The sequence below is a fragment of the Leguminivora glycinivorella genome, chromosome 17 (genome assembly GCF_023078275.1).
Source record: "Leguminivora glycinivorella isolate SPB_JAAS2020 chromosome 17, LegGlyc_1.1, whole genome shotgun sequence".
NCBI lineage: Eukaryota > Metazoa > Arthropoda > Insecta > Lepidoptera > Tortricidae > Leguminivora > Leguminivora glycinivorella.
This window is the reverse complement of record NC_062987.1, coordinates 4,012,972-4,031,727: the sequence shown is the minus strand read 5'-3', so window position 1 is coordinate 4,031,727 and position 18,756 is coordinate 4,012,972. Positions and strand designations below refer to the sequence as shown.

The 18,756-nt window shown below is 42.7% G+C and overlaps 2 protein-coding genes across 4 annotated transcripts; both read right to left on the bottom strand.

Annotated features, from left to right (window-relative positions):
- Nucleotides 1-10,095: 10,095 nt before the first annotated feature.
- On the bottom strand, nucleotides 10,096-15,441 carry LOC125235177. 3 transcript variants are annotated; one of them, XM_048141638.1, is made up of 3 exons: nucleotides 14,534-15,441; nucleotides 12,657-14,128; nucleotides 10,096-11,504 (listed from the first exon to the last, which is right to left on the bottom strand). In XM_048141638.1, the coding sequence occupies exons 1-3, from the start codon at nucleotides 14,583-14,585 to the stop codon at nucleotides 11,484-11,486; spliced, it is 1,545 nt and encodes a 514-aa protein (XP_047997595.1). In that variant the 5' UTR covers nucleotides 14,586-15,441; the 3' UTR covers nucleotides 10,096-11,483. The 3 variants fall into 3 exon arrangements, with proteins under 3 accessions (XP_047997595.1, XP_047997596.1, XP_047997597.1); XM_048141639.1 differs by having other exon boundaries at nucleotides 13,395-14,128; XM_048141640.1 differs by lacking the exon at nucleotides 10,096-11,504 and having other exon boundaries at nucleotides 14,031-14,128; nucleotides 15,204-15,441.
- On the bottom strand, nucleotides 15,427-17,147 carry LOC125235575. Its single transcript, XM_048142172.1, has 2 exons — nucleotides 15,878-17,147; nucleotides 15,427-15,458 (listed from the first exon to the last, which is right to left on the bottom strand). Exons 1-2 carry the CDS (start codon nucleotides 16,179-16,181, stop codon nucleotides 15,427-15,429), a joined length of 336 nt encoding a protein of 111 aa, XP_047998129.1. The 5' UTR covers nucleotides 16,182-17,147.
- Between the last annotated feature and the right edge of the window lie 1,609 nt (nucleotides 17,148-18,756).

The following is an 18,756-nucleotide window of genomic DNA, read 5'->3' as shown; positions in this document are numbered from 1 at the left end:
GTATAATATAACCGTTTTACATAACAATAAAACGATTATTATGTGCCGAGAGAAAGCACAGCGTCGCTTTATGAAGATGCAATGTATTTTCTCACCTATTGTCAGATATTTTTATTCAATTTCTGAACGTTTTTAGCGTTTCTGAACGAATTATATGTCACCAGAGGGCGCGCGCGCTTTAGACTTGTCATGGCGTACTTCACCAGGAAGAAACTTCCTGCGACGCTGTGCTTTCTCTCGGCACATAATAATCGTTTTATTGTTATGTAAAACGGTTATATTATGTGCCTTAGGAAAGCACAGCGTCGCTTTATGAAGACGTGTTTGTTATCTGCTGGTGACAATTTTACACGCAATTTGATGATAATGTTAATCACTTCATTAGTAAGAATGAACATAAACTGATTAGATGGGAGGCATGTCCCTAATTTTTTATTAATATTTTAAGGTACAAAACTAACAGACTTAAAGCAAGGGTCTGTTCTCATACGGACTAAAGTATATTTGCAGACTGTTCTAATAGCAATAGCTTATATCAGTCAGTCCTGTCTCTCCTAGCATTTGATCTGAGATATCATGTCTTACCTTAAACACACAATTGATCATGATAGTCAGTAACAATCAAACTAAATGTTACAATGTTTAAGATAGCTTTAAATTATATGTCGCGTACCTGTGCAATCAATCTCTCGGCATTAGTACTTATTTCAATATTGTAGCTCTGCCAACTACCTGTTTGTAGGCAAGCTTCTATAGTAAGTTCCTACAGTCTGTCCAAGGCAGGAGACGGTAGAGCGGTAGTTGCTCAGTGGGCACCTATGCCCGTACCCTGTACTAAGTACCTACTACTGTAGGTACTACAACTCAAGGTGTCCAGTCTGCACCAAGCTGCAGGATAGTGTAGGAACTTGACTGTAAATAAATAAAATACAGATTTATTACCTTCCTTTCTTGCTTTCTGGCACTACTGGCCCAAGGGGGCTTTCCTCAATGGTTATAAGCCCTCACAAATGTGGCAACTTACTTATGGTTGTTGATTGCCCTGGTTACCTACCAGTCTGAGTACCAACTGAAGGTAATTGAAACATGATGGGTACAGTGTTCAAGAACCTGGAATTTCAAGCTTTTCAGAGATTCTTCATTAGATCTCCAATCTTCAGGGATGTGTAATCTTGACTGTCTAAACTACATAATTTATTTAATTTTAAGAATATATATATGTATATAGCCTTAAATATTTTGTATGTATTAGCTAACACAAAGCTAAAGGTATAATACCAGACATACTCTTTATTGTGCACCTCAATACAGAAACAATACAGTAACTTACACTGCAACTTCAGAAGTTGTACACCAACAGGCAGTTGGTCACTAAAGGGCAATTCGTACCAGCCAACCTTTGTGCACTAGGGTATCTTCTCCGTGTGACACCTTGCGTGTCATATACTAGCTTCCGCAGCCTGGGAGGACAAGAGTGAGCTCAGCTGGAGTGATCTGGACCACTGTGAGCAGCATTGCAGATGAGGGCATCTGCAATTCTGACGTCCTAGTTGAGGGACCTTCAAAGCAGTTTCTAACTTTATAACTATTATAACTAGAGGTTTTAGTCCAGAACAGCTGATCTATGTACCTCTGCTTCCTCTGCTTTGGTGTTCTACTGTCTATATTATTTAAAACACTTACATAGAAATAGTCTCATTTTCAATAACACTTGTCTTCCTTAGTCTCTTAATATCCTTTGTCCCCCCCCCCCTTTTTCAGCAGTTGTAGCGTCTCTATTGCTGGGGGAGGTAGGCCTGGAGTCAACTCTATCCACCTCATGAAATCTTTATAACCTGAAATGGTCCACTGTTGTTCTTGGCAGCAAGTCTGTCTGACTCAGTGTGTACAACCCGCTAGTGCCCCGAGCACTAAGTGGATTCATCTGGTATTCTAACTCACAAGGAAGAAGGCTAGATTATCGCCTCATCAAGGTTGTTTCACAATTTGTTAACTGTCTCTGAAATTCAATCTGAAGTCTTTTAACACAATGGCTTGATATGGCAGGGTGACCACCTCCGAGGTGGCTGCCAGAGTTAGGTTAGGTGCCTTTCACAACAGGCTATTGTGTAGCAGCTGACAATTGTAGAAAGCAGTCAGTTTGCAATTGTGATGTATGTCTACCAGTAGTAACAGTTGTATGACATCTTATGCTTCATTGATCTGCCATAGCCAAATTGAGAAGCTGTGCGAGACTTTGTATAAAAAACTGGCATATAAGCTATACATATAGTTTTATTTAGCCTTCATAAATGCATTTTAATCTGCTTGCTTTTTCATCTTCAATTAAATTAGTCTTTATGCCATCTTAAACATCACAGTTTAAGCAACTCAGTAGAGTGAATGATTACTGCTGCCTGATGGATAACTCTGACCCACCGTTCTATTATCTAACGTTTCTATCCTCTCTAGAATTCCTTACTTGCAAGTGAGAGTAATGAGTCAACTTTAAGTATCTGGCGCTACTCTTATTGTTGTACATCAGTTCTTTAATCTTTGTTTACTCTGTGTATGAATAAAATATATTTATCTGTTCAGGAGTCACAGCCGGTGTTGCAATTCATGTGGTTATTCTCCAGACTTTTCTGGACTGAGAAATAATCTTCTCTTTTCATGCAGGATACTCTATTGATTTAGTAGGCATCACCATCAGCTCTGACATAGGCATGAGTTCCATGACACTCGACAAGTTGACACTAGTCCAGATTGTCTTCCTAATAATGTCCAACCACACTGTTGTCTGGCCCTACTCAGGACCACAAAATGCTCAGATGAGACAAGGAATCATGTAGGTTTACTAGCCCAAGGCAACCTCACTCACATGTGGTCTCCGAGACCCAGCATGTTAATCCCTCACAAGGAAAGGTGGTAACGGCAATCAGAACTTTGTTTCGCTAAAATATTGCAAGGTATCTCTTTTGCAGCGTCATCACTACCCAGCTCGTTCTTTCCACATAGAGAAGCTGTGACAAGGAAAGGGCCAAGACAGATGCTGGCACATGGAGTGGTAAAGGCAGTGTGTCCCTCATAAAGGTCTCCGCGACCCAGAAAATTAATCCTGCACAGGGGCAGAGTGCCAATAAAAGGCCAAAAGGGAGAAGTACTTAGGAGTATTTCTCATATATATTATAGGTGGCACATAAGAGAAATTATTTTCTCTAGTTCTTGCCTTGTCCTATGTTACTCAAACATGGATAAACCATCTCTCTTTCATTCATTATTTACTTAAATCTTTAAGCATAATATACATTTATTTGGTATACTAAACCATACTCAGATCACTCGCTTAATACACTCAAACTCTTCTTCTATTCTCTCTTAGAATGGGTTAGTTGTTAATTGCTTTACTACAGGTGTTGTGAAAAATAACTGGCTACTCTTGAGTAAAAGATACGCTAGATTTGTCACTGGTGACAACTTTACTGGTTCTGAGCCTGAGCTCATCATATTATCAACTTCATCACAAAACTTTGCCTGTAGTGCAGTGACTGTGTGGTTTTCCATATAACTTAGTTCTCTTTCTTTTCATCTTTTTCTTAACTCTCCTAGTAAATTATTTAATGAAACCAAGAAGCAACTGAAAACATAGGCACAAGCGGGTTATGATATAATTGTCCCGTAGAAATATTTAATTTCTTCCCTTTTGCCATGTTCTGCCTAAAGTTTTACAAACAATTCTAGTGTATTGCTCTCATGGTTGGTTTGAATTCTTCTTAGTAAGGTTCTACTTTTAAATCTTCTTATCTATCTATTATCCTGTAGCATTATTGTTCTTCCAATATCAACCTGAATATTCTGTTTTCTACAACTTGCTGTCTTCCACACTTTCTCTTCTGAAATACATGCTGTTCCACCTTCCGGGTAGCCTTGTAAATACAATAGTGTAAGTGTAGGCCTGTGCGAACCAGTTCATTTTGTCTCAGTATTGCACTAGACAAACTTGCATAACTCTATGTTTTGAGACGTTCATTCCCCTTCTTTAGAGGAAAGTTCTTTGTTTACTGCAAAGTCTGTTAATACTGGTTCATCATACAATTATGTAGCCCCTCTACGTTAGTAGCAGGTCCTTTCTGGAAGGCTTCATAAAGATTACAGAATAATCTTTAATTTCACTTTGACTTTTTCATCTTGTTTCATCTCTGTCACTCTTTAATTCTCCGGAAGGTTCTGCTTAGTGCCTGGATGCTTGTAGTGGCATGGTCGCCAGGAAATCTTGATTTAGAAGCAACAACAGTATTGATTGATAACGGCTTGATGGTTGGCTTCGAGCCAACACTATATCGCCTTACGACCACGACGAGCAGCCTGAAAAACGCTGGCTCATGAGAACATGGCGTAGATCGCCGATGCTCTTTCTCACCCGCGAGTCACTAATGTGCTGAAAATGTTGGGTCATGTCTCCTGAGAACATGGCGAGGATCGCCGATGTTCTTCTTTACCCACGAGCAGTTAAAGTGCTGAAAACGCTGGATCATGGCTCATGAGAACATGGCGAAGATGGCCGATGCTCTCTTTCACCCGCGAGCCGCTAATGAGCTGAAAACGCTGGGTCATGGTTCATGATAACATGGCGAGGATCGCCGATGCTCAAAAACACTGGCTCATGAGAGCAAGGCGTGGAAGGCCGACGCGCTTTATACTCTCGAGCCGCCAAATAGCTGTAAATGATGGGCCATCAGCATCATACCTCACGAGAGCAAGGCGTGGGCCGTTACTCTCGTTACTTTACCCGTAAGGGTAGGTATTCAGGTTCCAACTCCGAGTCGGAAAACGGAACATAAACAGCCCTGAAGCTAGTTTCCGTCTCTGTGGCCTTTTTGTGCTCTTCCGCACTCATATTTCTTATTTTTTCTTCACAATCTCATTTTTCAATACCGATATGGCGGCGAGAAATACACGCAATGACAAGTCTAAAGCGCGCGCGCCCTCTGGTGACATATAATTCGTTCAGAAACGCTAAAAACGTTCAGAAATTGAATAAAAATATCTGACAATAGGTGAGAAAATACATTGCATCTTCATAAAGCGACGCTGTGCTTTCCTAAGGCACATAATAATATAGTATTAGACTATGGAGTTGAGTTATTGACTTTGACAACAGTAAAGCTAGGAACATACTACGCGGACGTCCGTCGTAAAACGACCGCGACCGCGACCTATCAGTGTGCACGGAACAAAACATCCAGAGAGCCAGATTTCGATCGGACGTCCGTGCGCTCAAGGCCACGTCCGCGTCCGTCGACCGATAGTTTGCACGGTTATATGTATTTCCATTGTCCAGATTCCCGTCCGCGGTCGATTTACGACGGACGTCCGCGTAGTGTGTTCCTTTACAGTCGTAAAGCTAGGAACACACTACGCGGACGTCCGTCGTAAATCGACCGCGGATGGGAATCTGGACAATGGAAATACACATAACCGTGCAAACTATCGGTCGACGGACGCGGACGTGGCCTTGAGCGCACGGACGTCCGATCGAAATCTGGCTCTCTGGATGTTTTGTTCCGTGCACACTGATAGGTCGCGGTCGCGGTCGTTTTACGACGGACGTCCGCGTAGTATGTTCCTAGCTTTACTGTTGTCAAAGTCAATAACTCAACTCCATAGTCTAATACTATATTATTATACTAGCGTAGCGTAGCGTAGCGCGTAGTATGTTCCTAGCTACGTAGGCGTAGGACAGTAAAGCTAGGAACATACTACGCGGACGTCCGTCGTAAAACGACCGCGACCGCGACCTATCAGTGTGCACGGAACAAAACATCCAGAGAGCCAGATTTCGATCGGACGTCCGTGCGCTCAAGGCCACGTCCGCGTCCGTCGACCGATAGTTTGCACGGTTATGTGTATTTCCATTGTCCAGATTCCCGTCCGCGGTCGATTTACGACGGACGTCCGCGTAGTGTGTTCCTAGCTTAATGACAATGACAGTATTGACAGTTCTTTCAAAAAAAAAAAAACTTTATGGCGGCAAGACGTGTTTTGAAAATTCTTACGTAAAATTATTAATTTTATATTGAATTTACGCGTGTCTTTCAGTTATTTGTGTTTAAAAATACTCACAAATATTTACTTTCTGTGTTTTCATAAATTTCAAGCGCCGGTCCCGACTATTGCAGTCGGGATCCGTATCCAATGTCCGTCCACAGTGATGATGGTGTAAAAGAAGCTACAAATCATGTAAGTCGTTCGGAGATATGCTCACAACATGATTCAATGGACTTAATACAACATGATATGGACTGCGAGTTACAGGAAATGACGCTTGATCATTGTGAACAAAATCCATCAGATGACCAACGGTTATCTAAGGTCAAAAAGCTTAAGCCTAGACAGTTTCCCAAGGTTAGTACTGAAACAGATATTACGACGGATCATTCTTACGCAACCAAGAGGAAGGACGATGAATGGACAATATTCAGTAAAAATCCAAAACGTCGTTACCTGTTTAACCCAAACTTATCTGTAGGCACAGAAATCAGCATTACTTGCAAGGATACCCTGCCGAAACAATTTGCCCTAGCGAAGCTTTTAAAAAGCCATGACATTCAAGGTATCATTAAAGTCAGGTACGTTAATTCATATAAAGTGCTTGTCCAATTTGATAATGAAACCAACGCTGAGCGGCTTCTTTCCAAGGTTGCAATGCACGAGGAGATGGGCTGGCGATTCCAAAAAACATACGAGGTTGGTGTATCTTATGGAATTATAAAAGATGTGGACTTAGATTTAAATGAAAAAGATATGATGGAAAATATGACATGCGGAGTAGAAATAGTTGCTGTAAAAAGGTTAAGTAGAAAAAGTTCGGATGGATCAGGATGGCAGGATAGTGAGACTGTGCGTATATGTTTCAAGGGCCCTATTCTACCACCTTACGTATATATTCATGAATTGCGAGTGAAGGTTGAACCTTACTTATTTCCTGTTTCTATATGTGCCAACTGCTGGCGATACGGCCATACAAAGAAAACGTGTTCTAAGAAGTCTACTTGTCCTAAGTGCGGAGGCAATCATTTGAATTGTGAAACAACTGTTTTCACATGTCGTAATTGCTCAGGTAGTCACATGGCTCTCGATAAAACGTGTCCGTTGTACCAAAAAGAAAGGAAAATAAGGAAAATTATGGCTGAATTTAACTGTACATATAAAAAAGCGTTAAATAAATATGAACTAGATTCTAGCAGCCCTCCAGCTCTAGCGGCATCAATGTATCAGGAAAACTTTCCCCAGACGCTTAGTACAACTGATACTTCAGTTACTGAAACTTCAACATTGGAGTCTGTGATATGTGAACCAGCATATGCAAAGATAGTCACGACCAAAGCTGTAGTTCACAGCGAAGTCCCAGGTAAGAATAATGTATCTGTTACTCTCCCCAGAAAAACAAATCGTACTAAAACTAAACATAATAAGCCCGAATTGAGAGAAAAAGATGACATAGTAAATGATAATCTGACTACTATGGATACCGATGTCAACCATGTTCTTCCTGAAACATCTAACAAACCCAACGAAGTAAGTGGAAGTAAGTTGAAATTCAGTTCATTAATTGATAAGATAAAAGATATTATTTTCATGAAAAACCTGACTATCGCTGAAAAAATTAAACTTGGAGTTCAAACTGGAGTAGAATGGCTTTTATCTTTTGTGATGCAGAACATACTTGACATGTCATTTTTAAAATCTTTTTTTAACGCCACAGATGGCTAGTAAACTTGAGAAGTGCAGACTTAACATATTGCAATGGAACGCCCAAAGTATCAGACCAAAGTTAGTATCGTTTGAAAATCTACTTATCCAAGAAAAGATCCATATAGCAGCGCTTAGCGAAACATGGTTAGATACGGACTGTTATTTCCATATCAGCAATTATAATATATATAGAGCGGACAGGGTAGATGGATATGGTGGAGTCGCAATCTTGACGCATAAATCAATCAAGTCTGAGCATTGTCGTGTTCAACATCCTAATCCTGGTGTACAAGTGGTTTACGTAAAAGTGTTTAATTGTGATCAAATAAAAAATGTGATTTCAGTTTATTGTCCGTCTACTGTAGTGACAGAACAGAGTGATTGGGATTTCATTTTTTCAATCGTACAACATAACGTGATTATTATGGGTGACTTTAATGGCCATCACACCAATTGGTCATATAAAACGGATACTCGCGGCACTCAAATATATGATTCTCTAATGGACTGTAATTTAGTTTCACTTAATGATCACAGCCATACAAGAGTGCGACTAGTCAATGGATCATTACAGGAGTCGTCTCCAGACATTTCTATAGTATCTACTGATATTTATTTTACTATTAATTGGAATGTTATGAAAGAATCACTAGGTAGCGATCATCTTATTATAAAAATTTCTACATGTTTCAATTCTTGTGTTGAGTCTGTATCAAGGAGAAACTATAAAGGAGCTCAATGGAATGAGTACAGAATGTATTTAGAAAATAAGTTTACTGAGTTTTCTTTGCCTGAGGATCCTCAAGAATCTTATAATGGTTTTCTAAGTATTGTAAATGAAGCTGCCAATCTTTACATACCATGTATTAAATTTAACAATAAACCAGCAAAAAAATTCCAACCAAAACCATATTGGAATCAAGCTCTATCCAAAGCCGTTGCCGAAAGGCGTTTAGCTCTCTCATTATTCAGACGGAACCCTACACCACAGAATCTTGAGGAACTTCAGACTAAGATTAGAGACGCTCAGAGACTCATCAGAACTCGTAGAAATGAAAGTTGGCAACAATTTTGCAATTCTATAAGCGAGTCCTCATCAGCCTCTGAAGTTTGGTCTCGAATGAAATGGGTAAAGGGTTACAGATCTTCTCGGCCTCATGTTAGTGTAGAAAAAGCTCGCAATCTCTTGTATTCTCTCACGCCAGATTATGTGTCTCCGTCGACGCCAATGATTGAGTCCGGTAGCACGGTTTTGGATGAAACATTTACATTACACGAATTAAATTCTTGCATTAAAACTAAAGATACTGCACCAGGTCATGATGGTGTAGCATTTTCTATGATACAAAATTTTCCTGAAAATGGAAAGCTCTTACTATTATCACTGTACAATAGATTCTACTCCCTAGGTTTTGTCCCAACACAGTGGAGAGAAATTAGTGTAGTCCCGATACCTAAACCCGGAAGGGACCCCTCCTCTGACTCTGCTCTTCGACCAATATCTTTAATTTCATGTCTGTGTAAAATATTTCACTCTATGATCACTAGGAGATTGGAATGGTTCATAGAAAAAAGATGCATGTTCTCCGAGGAAACTGTCGGTTTTAGAAAGTGTCGATCATCTTTAGATAATTTAAGTAGTTTAGTTAGCCGAATTCAAACTGGGTTTTCAAAAAATATGATCACCTTGGGAAGTTTCATAGATATTGAGAACGCATATAATAATGTAAATGTTCCCATTTTAATTCAAACACTTGATAGACTAGGAGTTGGAAATAATATATGTCAATATCTATGGAATTTCCTAAGAGAAAGATATCTTACAATACGAACTGATAAATCTATGTTAAGAAGATCAACTGGTCGTGGGTTGGCTCAGGGAGATCCTACTTCTCCATTGCTTTTTAATGTTTATACCATGCACATCCAACAATCCCTTACAGATGTTTACTTTTCACAATATGCAGATGATTATATTTTATATGTTACAAAGAAATCTATAGCGGAGGCGGAGGAGACATTACAAAAATCTCTTGACATATTTAACAAATGCATGAACAATCTCGGTCTTGACATATCTACATCCAAAACCAAACTATGTGTGTTTAAGAAAGGTATTAATAGAAGTCCTGTAAAGATCAAAATTAATGATAAGGATGTACGCTACACGGCCAGGTCCTGGACCCGCCGGTCTGGTACACCGAAGAAATGGTGCTCGTAGCCGTCGACGCGTCGTCTCCGGCCCCTCACACCTAGGCTGGACCACCACGCTCTTTTAAGGTCCAGAGCGAGGACCGGCGCCGTCCCCGAAGCTACCTCGGCCAGGGGATGGTATCTGGGCGTTGAATCAAACCACTGGGCTCAACTAACACTTATTTTAATGCAACGAGTTACACCTTAGACACTATTTTAACGCGCGTCGCGATACAAAAACAGCAAACTTATACAAATCGTTCTCAACGCATTTTTACCGTGCTTGTTCTTACAAGCTCACAGGTCAACTCCAAACTTCAACTCTCGCCGCGAGAGGCAGCACTCACTGCTATATTAGCCAATACTGAATCACGACCAATGATGTCGCTCGATACGTCGTAGTTACAACTAGCCTCGCTAGATGGCGCGCGGAACGCCATTGCGCTTCGAATTGCATGAACATCCTGGGGCCCCCAGGGGGGAGATTGACCTGAAGACTTGAAGCTGTTCAATTGTCTCGTTCTAGAGATCAAGTGAACAAAACAAACAAATTAAAAATTCAGATACAAATACTACATGTGGCATCTAGCAAGAAGTGATCTGTGACCATTAGATACGTCTTCACACAATTTTTACATCAGTGAAATTAAACTTAAGGTAAACTATTTACTAGGTTGTTAGTTACAATGGTTCCCTGGTGGAACTCAAACAGACATACGTTAGTAGCAATATTTCAATTTACATTTATAATGAATTACTCCTTATGATTAATTACAGTTCCATGGGCAATTTACATAATTTAACAACAGGACGAACGAGTTCGCCTCCCTGAGTTTTTAATTTTACCGATCTGACAACATCGTCGGATCCTTTGAATATTTGTATTATTCTACCCCTACGCCATTGTAGAGGTGGCGTATTGTCATCTTTAATTAGGACTAAATCATTAATTGCAACATTAGGTACATGCCTATTCCATTTATTACGTGATTGTAAATTGTTCAAATACTCAAAATAATATTTAGCCCAAAATTTCTGAGTTATAGCTTGTACAAATTGGAAATGTGATAACCGTGACATATTTGTGTCCTTCCATGAAGGTTCAGGTAATGAAACTAACGGCTGACCAATCAAAAAATGACCTGGACTGAGAATTTCCAGGTCACAAGGATCCTCTGACATTGGAACCAGCGCTCGAGAATTAAGAACCGCTTCTATCCGACAGAAGGCCGTATACAGTAATTCAAAGGTTAGGATCCGATCTCCTATTTCCCGTTTAAGCAGATTCTTACTACTCTTTACGGCCGCTTCGACTAATCCAGACATGTGGGCAGCGCCTGGAGGGTTGAATTCCCAGCGCACGTCTTGACGACGAAACTCATCCGCCAGGACGGTTTCATGGTCAAGTAAGAACTGATTAACCTCACGGAGGTATGAGCTAGCACCTTTAAAATTCGTACCTTGATCACTACGGACGAGGGAGGGCAGCCCTCGTCGACTGACAAACCGTGTGAACGCAGCGATGAAAGCCTCGGTGCTCAGCGACGAGACGAGCTCTAGATGCACTGCCTTGGTACCTAGGCATACAAAAACACACAGGTAAGCTTTAACTGATTTAGCATTCCTAAGTTGGCTGGCCTTAACCAGATAAGGGCCAGCAAAATCCGTTGCAACGCCGGAAAATGGACGCGCGGCCGTGACACGGTCGGCGGGCAGGTCGGCCATGAACGGCGCCTGCTCGGTCGCGCTGAACCTGAAGCATGGGGTACAGCTGTGGATGACGCGAGCAACCTGACGTCTCGCTGACGGGATCCAATACCGCTGTCTCAATATATTAATCAGCGCACTTGTCGATGCGTGACAATGTATTCGGTGATAATGTTGCATCAACAACTGAGTCCATCTATGATCCTTCGGAATAAGCAATGGGTGCTTCGCTTCATAGCGCAGGCTTGAATTACGGAGTCGGCCGCCGACTCGAATAAACTGGTCTTCATCTACGAAGACGCTTAATTTCTGGAGAGACTTGCATACTAATTTTCCTTTTTTCAGTAAGATGGCTTCATCCTTGTATGCATCCAACTGGACCTTCTTGATCCAGTGGCTCGTAGCGGCACGATTTTCATCTATAGACAGGGTCTGGTTCAAGTTTCGTTGCTGCTTCGGCAAACGAATATTCTTGCAAAACCGTAAAATGTATGACGTTACATTTATGAGCTTACTATAAGAGCTCACTCTGGATAGTAGGCAGTCTTCCCATGACTGCTCTTCAGCGACGACATGTACCAATTGTTTGAACCCTGGCAGCTCAGGTGACATGGTGACTGGCATCGTTGGCCACTGAGATTCCTCCTCGAGTAGCCAGTCTGGTGACCACCACAGCTTGCACTTGAGGAGCCTTTTCGCTGTGGTTCCCCGCGACGCGACGTCGGCCGGGTTCAACTCACCCGGACATAGCGCCATGTCATTAGTCGCTTCGACTGTTGAATGTCTTGTACTCTATTACATTCAAATGTTTGGAGCAGGTGTGGCTTAGTGTTTAACCAACACAACGTTATCTTGCTATCGGACCATGCATTTATGCTGTCAATATCAAGTTCATCTTCATAGGCCGCTGCGGCGTGATTCAGCAATTTATAAACCATATGAGCCGCGTTTAGCTCATTCTTTGGAATGGTTTGCTTGGTCTTTTTCGACGCAACTCTAGTCTTAGCTATAATTAGTCGTACCATGACGTTTCCAGCGGCGTCTGCTGTCCGGAGGTATACGCACGCTCCGTAGCCCATCTCAGACGCATCTCCAAAACCGTGGAGTGAATATGATACCGATCCCGGTAGCGCGACGCATCGAGAGATCTGTAAGTGAGACAAATGGTTTAAATCCTGAACCATTTCGTTCCATTGACTTTCTTGAACCTCCGTGAGGGGTTCATCCCACGTCATTCCATCTGAAAAAAGTGATTGCATAAACAGTTTGAATCTGTAGACGATGGGAGCACAGTATCCGCAAGGATCATATAATCGAGCGATAGTACTTAACACGCTTCGCTTGGTTATCGCTTGCCCTAGGGGTACGTTGATTTGATATGACATTGTGTCGTTTATCGGGTTCCATTGGATGCCTAATACCTTTATGAGGCTCTTATCTTCTGCGTCGAATTGATGAGGTATCTCACAATATTCCTGTGGTAGGTCCTGCAGTAACTCGCGACAGTTGGACGACCATTTTCTAAGTTCATACCCAGCACTGCTCATGAGATCTGTGAGCTCCGATTTTAGCTGCTGGGCCTCCGCAATTGACTCTGCTCCCGCCAGTACGTCATCAACATATACCTGCCGTCGCACGACGTCTGCAGCTGGGGAGCCTGGATGCTGAGCTTGCCAATCATTGGCTAATTGTATTAGCGTCCTTATTGCGACAAAGGGGCTTGACCGTAGCCCGTAGGTATTAGTATTTAACTCATATACCTGTAGGTCCTGCGACGGATCCTCACGCCACAGGATCAGCTGATAGCGCCTATCGTCGGGGTGTATCCACGTCTGCCTGAACATCATGCGGATGTCGGCCGTGAAGACAAACTGGTGTCGTCTGAAATTCAACAATATCTTGGTAATATCATTCTGGAGCGGCTTTCCTGAGTGAAGACACTGATTTACAGATATTCCATTGCTACTTTGAGATGCCCCATTGAATACCACTCTGAGCTTATCAGAATCCCTCTTAAAAATACCATGATGTGGAATTATAAAGTGTTCTGAATCAAATTGATAGTTTGATTTCGACATATGTCCTAATGACTCATATTCTCGCATGAAATCCCTGTATTTCTCAGCAAAGACTGGATTCTTGGCTAGCTTCGCCTCTAATGAATAAAACCTGCGTGCGGCAATGGCCCTCGACTCACCGAGTGCGGGTCTGTCTGTCAATAAGGGCAGCCGTACCATGTATTTGCCGTCAGGCATACGTGTAGTATTGGAGGTATACAACCTTTCACATTCGACATGCTCCGGATGCTCCACCGGATCCTCTGGAGGCTGCTCGACCTTCCAGAACTTCTCAAGTACCTCCTCGAGGCGTGTCGCATGGACTCCATAGTCCTCTACGGACGTCCCTCTCAGCTGCTTCGTTGAGATGTCAGCGGGATGCTTCCACAAAGCACCCATCAGTACATGGCCAAAGCACGTTCCATAGGCCTCCACACCTGGAATGTTAGTGAGAATCTTTGAGCCTGTATATATGTAATTGAGTATATCCAGTCCAAAAATGATATCTACATCTTGAGATACATCAAACTTTGGGTCTGCCAACTTGAGCCGCGTCGCATCTAAGTGACCCTTGAGGTATGCATTTACATATGGAATATTCCCAGTAACTGTATACATAACTGTAGCGATAACGCTAATTATCGGAACTATTTTTCCTACCGGCCTGAATACTACCTTTGCTATTGTCCCGGGGACATTGACCTTTTGATCACCGATTCCAAATATATTAGTACCATTAAACTGTTGGTGCAAACCTACTTCATCTGCAAATGATTTCTTTACTATGGAGCAAGCCGCGCCGGTATCCAGCAAAGATCTAGCCTTAACGTAAGTACCATTACCTGATCTAACAAGAACAATGGCTGTAGGACTGACACGGATGGATGGCGTCATCCACCGTGCCTCTGGTTCACCAACAGTGAGATCATTTCATTGCCGGGGCTCAGGGCTGCGTCGAGTGCCAAAGCGCAAGGAGTGGAAGGTCTCCTGCGCCTGGCGGGCCCTCGCTCCAACCGGCAGGCGTGGAACGTGACCAGCAGCCACCAAAAGAGGTGTCTGGTTTGATAGGGAGGGAGTCCTAGCTTCCTCCACACCCCACGGTAGTGGTGAGCATGATTGTGATGAGTGGGCCTGCTGCGGCCCTCTCTCCTGTGGCGGGGCCGGTCGAGGTGGTGACCGCCGCTGCGGTGGTGATCGCCTCCACGAGGCTGACTGAGCCGGTGGCTGATCTTGCACTCGATGCACAGCCTTTGCAGCTGCTGGTTCCTCAACCGACATGCCTGCCACAGCCGAGCATAACAACGAATTATGCACTGATGATTGGCATGCCGCGCACCAATTGCGCGACATACATTCTCTAGCATAATGAGCGCGGAGACATTTGAAGCAGGCCCCTGTATCTCTAGCCCAGGTTCTGCGCTTCGAGGGTGGCAGTCCCAGGAAAGCGGGGCATTTGTACAGGGTGTGAGCACTGCTCGAGCAATAAGAGCAAGTTGCAAATGAACGATTCACCTGATCATTGGGTTCCGGTTGTGCTGCCAGGACCCGGGGGGCTGCCAGGTGGTGAGCCGGCGCTGCGCCGCCTCGACCTCTAGCAGTGGGTGACCGGCGTGCCGCAGGAGTTCGTTCCACTGCTGCAGGGGAGATCGCCTGCTGCACCCGGCATTGTTCATCTAGTAGCGACACTAGCTGGGTAAGGGTCGGTAGCACTTGCGGATCTGTCCCGTGCCGCTCCTCAAAGAGTGTCTTTACGCGCAGGGGCAACTTCTGTAAAATTAAATGCAGTAATAAATACGACCATTCATCGACAGGTTGCTTCAGTTTCCTAAGCGCCTGGATGGCCTCTCTGAGAGGATCATAAAACTGGGTTCTTAAATTGACACTGGGGCCTCCCACGTTGGGCAGGTTTAGGATCTGTCCTATAAAGGTGTCTACCAGCTGCCTGCTGTTGTGATACCTTTGCTTTAGGAGGTCCAGGGCAACTGTATAGTTGTCGCCATCCATAGGCAAATGTTGAACAATCGATAGTGCCTCACTATTTAACGACGTCCTTAAATAATAGTGTTTTTCCGCGTCGGAAAGCGGTCCCGCATCAACAAGGGACATAAATAAGTCATAGAATGACAGCCATTCAGCTAGGCAGCCTGAAAATGTAGGCAATTGAACTAACGGAAGTTTGACCTTACCTTGATGTTTTGAGGTTGAGGGCCTCCCGGACTCCTCTTCCTCTGATGCCTCATCCAATTGAATGAGGAGTCGATTTACCTCGCTAAATTGCTGCTGGTACAGTAGTCTTTCCTCCTCTGCAAGTTCCGAATCACTCGCCACCAATGACTCGTATGCCGAAACATACGTTTTGTAGGCTTCTCGGAAATGCCTCCTTGCTACGGTCGCGGCGATCGTGCCTGGTCGTACCACAATTGTGCCAGCATAATCCGTTAACATTAAATAACGGGTCTTTAATTGAACCTTTGCGGCTTTTAGCGACATGTTTGCTATGAACACAAATATCTCACAGTAAAGTTAACTCTAAATTGTAACACTTGTTTTCTATATTATAATAGCGATTAACAATATCGATCCGGCAAGTAAATGAATTTGACGTTTAATATGTCAACAACTTGAAGTTTGACGTAACTTAGAGTCTATACACTATGGCCGATTCTGACAGCTGACAGTTGTTCGATGTGAAGTTAGTCACTCAATGTTACCAACTTGGCAACTTAACCGGTAATCTGTTCAATGAAATTGGCACAACACTAATAACCTAAAAACCCATGCGGTTTTGATTTTCACTTCGTTATTTAGCGTCCAACGCACGGAATTTAACACTAAATGCTGGAATGACGCGAATCCTCGATTCTGCTGATTGTAGACCGCTTCGGTCCTGAATCTTGTCCCAATTCGGGGGTTATCTTCCAATATCGTGCTGATATCGCTCGTTCCCCTCATGGGCCACCAAAATGTACGCTACACGGCCAGGTCCTGGACCCGCCGGTCTGGTACACCGAAGAAATGGTGCTCGTAGCCGTCGACGCGTCGTCTCCGGCCCCTCACACCTAGGCTGGACCACCACGCTCTTTTAAGGTCCAGAGCGAGGACCGGCGCCGTCCCCGAAGCTACCTCGGCCAGGGGATGGTATCTGGGCGTTGAATCAAACCACTGGGCTCAACTAACACTTATTTTAATGCAACGAGTTACACCTTAGACACTATTTTAACGCGCGTCGCGATACAAAAACAGCAAACTTATACAAATCGTTCTCAACGCATTTTTACCGTGCTTGTTCTTACAAGCTCACAGGTCAACTCCAAACTTCAACTCTCGCCGCGAGAGGCAGCACTCACTGCTATATTAGCCAATACTGAATCACGACCAATGATGTCGCTCGATACGTCGTAGTTACAACTAGCCTCGCTAGATGGCGCGCGGAACGCCATTGCGCTTCGAATTGCATGAACAAAGGAATTAGAATTAGTCAAGTATGTCAAATATTTAGGAATGTGGTTGGATCGATCTCTTAGGTGGGAAAAACATATTAATGAATTGGTTCAAAAAATTCAGAAATATTCCAATATTTTGAAAGTTTTAGTTGGACCGGGATGGGGTGTTCATCCAAAACATCTTAGGAGGCTATACTTCGCCATAATTCGTAGCCGCATAGATTACGCGTCTTTCCTGTATGATGACAGTTGCGATTCTAATTTGTACAAACTCGATAAGATTCAAAACCAGTGTTTGCGGACTATTGGTGGATTTATTAAGTCTACTCCTATACACGCAATGGAATGTGAACTGGCTGTACAGCCTTTGCATATTCGTCGCTTTTATTTGGCGTCCAAGTTTTGGTTAAAATCTAGATCTTTTGAAAACAACACAACTATCAAACTCCTAGATGCATTAAATAATTACTTAAAAGACCGAGACATTTTGCGAAATAAAAAGCCACTTCTTCTGACCATCCATAATTTGTATAACTCAATTACTATATATTCGAGCCAATTATTGGAAATGTTCTCTTTGGAACAATGGGTAAATTATATAGATATTTCAAAGTCAATTAAGTTCAGTATTACTTCAGTTACCAAATCTAAGCGAGAATATGACCGAACTAATTTAAGAACTACTGTTAACGCTTATTTACGTACAAATTTCTCCGGATTTTATTGTATATATACCGATGGCTCTAAGGAAAGGAACTCTTTAGGTGCTGCGTTTTATGACCCTCAATCGAAAGTATCGCTTAAGTTACATATTCCATACGACATGTCTATAATGCACGCTGAGTTGGTTGCCATTGCTGAGGCATTATCCTACATCCAAGCCCTAGATTGTACTGACATAGTCATTTTATCAGATTCTAAAAGTGCTCTTCAACATATTGCTCGGTGTACCAAGAATATTCGTTGTCTCCCAATTGCCTATTCCATTTTGAATCTCATTGATAAGTTACAAGCGAAGGGTAAGACCATAATATTGCAATGGATTCCATCGCATGTGGGTATAGCCGGTAATGAAATAGTGGATTCTATGGCAAGGCTGGCTTGTCAAGATGGAGTAGAATGTAATATCTTACCTTTTTATACGGATTGCATCATTTTAGCTAAACAGAGAACCTACATTCTATGGAAAGAATACTTTGATAAGAGATCCACAGAAAAAGGTATTTGGTACAAGACGATCCAACCTCATCCTCTAATAACACCGTGGATAGATTGTTCTCTCAGTAGACGTGACATTGTATTGATGATGAGACTACGTACTGGACATATCCCATTAAATCAATTTGGCTATTTGATGAAGAAAGTTTCTTCCCTAATTGTGACGAACATGTTACAATGGAATGTGTCCGAAACGAAGCTGCTCGGATTCAACTGGCTTATTCGGGCCATTCTACTTATACTATGTTTGATGTTGGGGGCTGCAATAGCGTTCTGGCTTCTCCGCTATCGGATTCCGCCATTGCGCTATTGCAACTTGTGAGAAAGGCTATTTGTAATAGAATAAGTCAATTGTAAGACAATAAAACTGTATGTTGATTTTTACGGAGCGACATGTTCACTTC